This window comes from Protobothrops mucrosquamatus, unplaced genomic scaffold (assembly GCF_001527695.2).
Source record: "Protobothrops mucrosquamatus isolate PMUCROS unplaced genomic scaffold, P.Mucros_1.0 scaffold258, whole genome shotgun sequence".
NCBI classification, from domain to species: domain Eukaryota; kingdom Metazoa; phylum Chordata; class Lepidosauria; order Squamata; family Viperidae; genus Protobothrops; species Protobothrops mucrosquamatus.
In genome coordinates, this window is record NW_015386605.1 from 415,376 (window position 1) to 421,264 (window position 5,889).

General features: G+C 36.4%; 1 protein-coding gene across 1 annotated transcript in view; it reads right to left on the reverse strand.

Moving 5' to 3' along the window:
- Positions 1 to 3,769, reverse strand: part of LOC114922482 (vomeronasal type-2 receptor 26-like) — a 23,336-nt gene extending 19,567 nt beyond the window's left edge. The window contains exon 1 of the mRNA XM_029283871.1: positions 3,740 to 3,769. Within this exon, the coding sequence (XP_029139704.1) occupies positions 3,740 to 3,769 (30 nt within the window). The remainder of the gene's footprint in view (positions 1 to 3,739) is intronic.
- Positions 3,770 to 5,889: the final 2,120 nt, after the last annotated feature.

Below are 5,889 nucleotides of genomic sequence, written 5' to 3' on the forward strand. Positions count from 1 at the left end.
ATTTATAAATATAATGTAAATGTTTGTCTTTAAGAAGAGGAGATGATCGGCTAGTACCCCTAAACTGCATCCGAGGTGGTGGAAAAGAAGGTGATGGGATGTGTAGGATAGTTGGAAAGGAGGAAAGAGGAGAGGTTGTGGTTAAGAGGGGGAGGAAGGAAGAGGGAAGTAGGTAGGAAGGTTGAGGGAGTGTGGATGCGGGGGGGGGGGGACCGCCGATTATTTCTGAATACTTACTGAGTAGGCTTGTTATGTGTTTGTTTTTCTAATGAAATGCACCATATTTGTATTATTTGTTTGTATGTTTATTTGAAAAATTAATAAAAATTTGTAAAAAAAACCCCCAAAAACCAAAAACAAAATACTTCCTGATGTGATGATTAGAGATCTAGTTAAGTGAAGGCTGGGTAGTATGACAATTAAGTGGATAAAAATTGTGGGTCACAGTAAAATGAACTTAGTCACAAGAGAGGAGAATCTGGCAGAATACAAAGAAAAATATCCTAATGGGATGAGGAGTTTTAGAGGTGAGCCAATAAAACAGGCATGTTCAGTCTCTCTTTCACTGATTGTCTTAATGCAAAGACTGAGCAACCATCAGTTAGAGAAGGTTTTACTGAGATTCCTACAAAGAGGAAGGGTTGAGCTAAGTGATCTTAGGTTTTCCTTCAAATTTATATAGTTACAATTCTATTTTAATCACAAATCTATACATAAAGCAATTTTTAAAATGCATATATCCTTTTTAAATTTAGCGGGATTTGATATTGAAATATATCTGTCATTGGGCTAGCTCTTTGGAACATTATGTGCTGAGCAATTAGATTGTCCAAATCTGTTGGCCTTTTCTAGCAACAGGAGGTTGAGATGGTTCTCCTTCTTCTCCTTTGGATTTCTTCTCAAAAAGAATTTAATTTGATGGATCCTTGTTGGGCCCCATACCTGCCATGGTTGCAGCCTTGGAACCCCCAATATATTTTTACCCTCCTTTCTTCTCCTCTGAGATATGGATAAATATGCAGCATTCAAGGCATGGGCCAGAGTCAAAATGAAACTGTGAATATAGGAGTCATTGTGCATCCAGATACTGTTCCTTTTCTTTTGGGTCTCCAGTGGCACTTTCTGGGTACATCTTCTTCGTCCTTTGACAGAAAAGATGTGCTTTGAAAAAGAACAGCGGAAAGACTGATCTTCATATTTGCGTTCCAGAAAGAGACCTGACATAAAGCCATAATCTTTTCGCCATTTTCTAACCTGAAAAGCGAAGTTCCAAATACTATGGACAAATGTGAGAATTCTATTGCTTTTAAATGGGCAATCCACATAAGTTGCCATGATCCAGACCTTCCCTTCAATGGGTCCTGGCAAACGACTAAGTGTTAAATGGAAAGGAAGAATTCTGTCCAAAAGGGAAACAAATTCTATGAAATGAACAAAGACATTGACTTGTCTCCATCTAGAGAGGGCATCCCTGAAGACTGCTGTATTTCCAGTTTTTGAGAATTGTTGTGATATAACCACACAAATTCCATTCTTGACAAGCATAGGAGTCAAAGTCCTCATGAAATTCTCTCCCTCCTCTGTGTCTGAAGCAAAGAGACCAATCAAAGTCCATCTGAAATGGAGGAGCACTTGGACAGTTCTTTTGTAGAAGAACCCTTTTTTGGGTAAAAGCTGATGATGAAAGGGGAATTGACTTTTTTCCTTCAGAGCTTCTGAACCAAATGCACAATTGATCTGAAAAAGCAATGAAAAATGGTATGTTATATTTCGGGTCAGATGAAATCCAAAATATTGGCATTTTATAAATTCAACTCTGTTCCCACGAACATATTAAAATGATTTATTATTGATTAGTTATCAGTCCATTTCAAGGTACAACATATAAAAAATGGGACATTAACAAGACTATACATAAATATTGAATAAAAGAAATAAGTAGAAGAAAATAAGGATAAAGAATGCAAATCATATTTCTGGATCACCCGTAAAACTTATTGCACGAGATCCATATATGCAGATCTCAATTGAACCAATTTGCTCCAATAAAGGCCCATGTTCAATGTAATTTTTGAATTCTGACTGGACAGGAAATATGTTATTTTAATACAAGGAGTCCATTTTTAGGGGGGTTTTAATTATATTTTAAATTTGACAAATATTTAATATTCTTTTTAATTAATTTTAAATTTGTATTGTTTTGTATGTATTTTAAATAGATTGTCAGCCGCCCTGAGTCCTACGGGAGAAGGGCGGGATATAAATTCAAATATAAATAAAAATAAATAAAAATAAATAAATCTAACTAATGTGCAGTTCAAGATACTAATCTCTCTTTTTTACATAATTCTCATTCAGATAATAGATATGTTACATCTTCTAGCTCTGGAAACTAATCTCCAGAGTAAAATATTCCATTGTGTACCAGCTCCTCAAATTTTGCTTGAGTAATACTAACCTAAGATGTTTAGGCATTTCGTCATTTAAATATTTTGCAGTTTGGGAGGTATGTATATAGTGGCATATGCATTTCAAAGTGCCAATTTTACTGAGGATGGTTATATCTTTCTTTGCTTCGATATCCTGGATACTTTGTGCAGAAGTACCTTTTTACCTTCTTCTCCAATTTTCTGAGAGAAAGGGAGACCACAGCTCCTAATATAATTTGTCAGTTGTACAAACCAAGGCATCTTTAATTAAATGTTTGCCTGCTCTAAAATACAGAACTTTGGGAGTTTGACAGGTTCCATAACTTCCACACATATACCTTAATTTATTTATTATTAATTAATTTTTTATGCTTCCTGTCCCATTGATAAAGCTGGTATATGCCTCCATTTTAGACAAAGAGGAAATTATATAAATTTCCAGTTCATTTCTGAGGACAACAGCTGACATCCCTGTAGAGGAGATCAACCCTGACTGTTCTTTAGAAGGCCAGATCCTGAAGTTGAAACTGAAGTACTTTGGCCACCTAATGAGAAGGAAGGACTCACTGGAGAAGAGCCTAATGCTGGGAAAGAGTGAGGGCAATAGAAGAAGGGGATGACAGAGAATGAGGTGGCTGGATGGAGTCACTGAAGCAGTAGGCATGAGCTTAAATGGACTCCAGAGGATGGTAGAGGACAGGAAGGCCTGGAGGAACATTGTCCATGGGTTGCAATGGGTCGGACACGATTTTGCAACTAACAACAACAATCTACCTCCAAGATACTTCTCAGATTAGGCAATTGGGTTTGTTCTAGTATTGATATATTTTAAGTCCTAAATCTCAGTTTGAAAAAAGAGCATGGGGTTAAACCTGGGATTGTATAATTAATAAATGGGACTGAGGAAGTTGGATAACTGTGATCATTTTTAAATGGAAGCAGTAAATTTCCTCATGAGGGAGCTAAGATCTAGTCTCAGAGAAAACTAGGTAAGGAAAAGTGTTACTCCATTTATTCAACATTGAAAAGCCATCAATGGTTACGTTGTCCTTTTTCAAAACTTTGACTATGATTTGCTAATGATAGATAAGTATTATGATAGTAGGATCAAAGTCTTCTTCACAGCCAACACAACCAAAATTATGAGTATGATACAAATATATCAGAGTTACCCTGTGGTAAGATGGGCGGCCAATAAATTTAATAAATAAATAAGTAATATATGTATACTTCAAATTGGTTCATTGGTGCAGATAAGTTATTAATGTCCAGCTGAATAACAATGGTTCAAGTATGCACCCTTGTCTTACCTCTTGAAAAGTATCAATCCTTCTTCCCATGTTTTCATTGAGTCCAAATCACCCTCTCAAAGAAATGTTGTAGAAAAAGTTTTGACTCAGGGCCAACGGTTCAGATTCTATTTTAAGGACAATCAATTTCCTCCATAATATTTCTCTTTTTACGGTGTCAAATGCTGCACTAAGATCAGCACACTTTTGTTTCCACTGACTGACATATTTAGTAATTAGATAGTTCAAGACAAAGCAATTACATATTACATATTACATTTACATATTTCCTCTCTCTAAAGCCTGCTTGTTCTTCTGCAAGGATGCAGATTTCATCTACTCACTCTCAATTCTAGTCAAGAGTCCCTACGAGTCCATAAGACATAGATGTTTTATCAACTGTATGTAAGATAATCCATTGGCTTTCCTTTCAGAAATCTGAGATTTCTTCACAATTCACAATGTCATTGTTTTGGCTAACACTATTTACAAAACATTAGCTTGCAATCGCTGCTGATCCTTCTTTGTGTACGGAATACCCTTTCATATGGCCACACAGCCTCCTCTCACCTTCAAAAGTGTACAACAGAAGCCCTCAAAGCAATGGAGATGGGTTTCATGAGAGAATATGGCTGCTTTAATTTTTGCTCTCTCCCCACTGTCGATCCCAATCCCCTAGGCATGACATTTACAATGACCATGGTGAAAAGCAGCTCTTGAATTTCATACAGAAAATATGGTTGGATCTATCACCAAACCACCCCTACCAAATGAACTTTACCAGATAGAAGAACACACAAACAAACCTGAGGGACTTTGTAGGGGCCTATTAATGTTGACATCTGGAAAGAGATGTCTTCAAGAGCTGCATCAAGAAGAGCCAAAAGATTGTCCTTCCTTCCACAGCTATAGTTGGGAACATTGGCTTCTCCAGCAGAGAGAATGTCCAGCAAGGCATCTGAAGTACCAATTGTGCTCAAATAGTTATCCTGGATATTGTAGCCAAGTGTGAGATTGTGCAGGACCCACTGATTCTTGTTGATCACTTGAATAGCGAAAATGAAGTGCAGTATTCTTGACTTATCAACAGATAAACTAGTGTAAAAATGCTCATGTTACTCACACCATCATTAACAGCAACAGCAAAATACTTTTTTTAAAAAAAAATGTAATCCTATTTATCTCCACACACAAACTGAGTCTTAATTCAAGACTGATTTTAAACCAGAGGCCAATGATAGTTAACCATCACCATTAAATTTGTATTAGTGTTTAAAAGATGGGCTAGAGAATTAATAGCCACAAATATATCAACATTTGTACTGGTGGTGATTTCCATTTCTTGTTGCTATTTCTCCAAGAACAAGAATTCAGAATAGTTCAATCATTAAAGGCAAACTACCATAAAAGGAGCAGAATGTTCCATAAGTGACTCAGAAAAGCAGTTGTAGAAACAAGCCATATCTATTCCTCTAAGGATCAGATACTGAATATCAAAGAGCAGTTACTTAAATCTGGAAATGGTCTGGGCACATGCAACTAGAATGTATTCAATCACTACTTTTAGCAAAAGTTAGTATTCAAGTGATGAACTCAGGACTGGACAGTCAAAGAAAATAATCTTGACTTCTTTCAGGTATTTTTTTTCTTCCCCATCTTTGGATTTGAGTCTCTTCCACAAAATAAGACAAAGAGGGAAGCCATAAAAATCAAAACAATTCAAGAAATTAGAGATATCCTGCTATATGAAATAAGAAGAAAAGAAGGAGAGTGCAAATGAAGGAAGTGCAATTCCTTTACACTGAATTACTTACAAGTGAAACTGACTATAAGGAGCCATGTTGAAAAGCAAAATTATGTGTGGTGCTTTTGTTGCAGTTGTGACTACACTGATGAGATGGTCTCCTGGCTTGTAGTAACTCCATGGTTTTTTTCCATGCTGATGCACCAAAGTCAGTGGGCACTTCATTCTATGCTTCCCAGAGATTGGCAGGGAGACCAACAGTATCAGAAATAAAAGCAAGAGGTCCATTATTCATAGGGCTGAATCAATCCCCTTCCGATTTCTAAATAATAATATGAATAATTCAAAGCACTTTGAAATGGAAATGGAATATCCAGTGACTTTCCTGATTCAAAATGGAATATCCAGTGACTTTCCTGATTCAAAC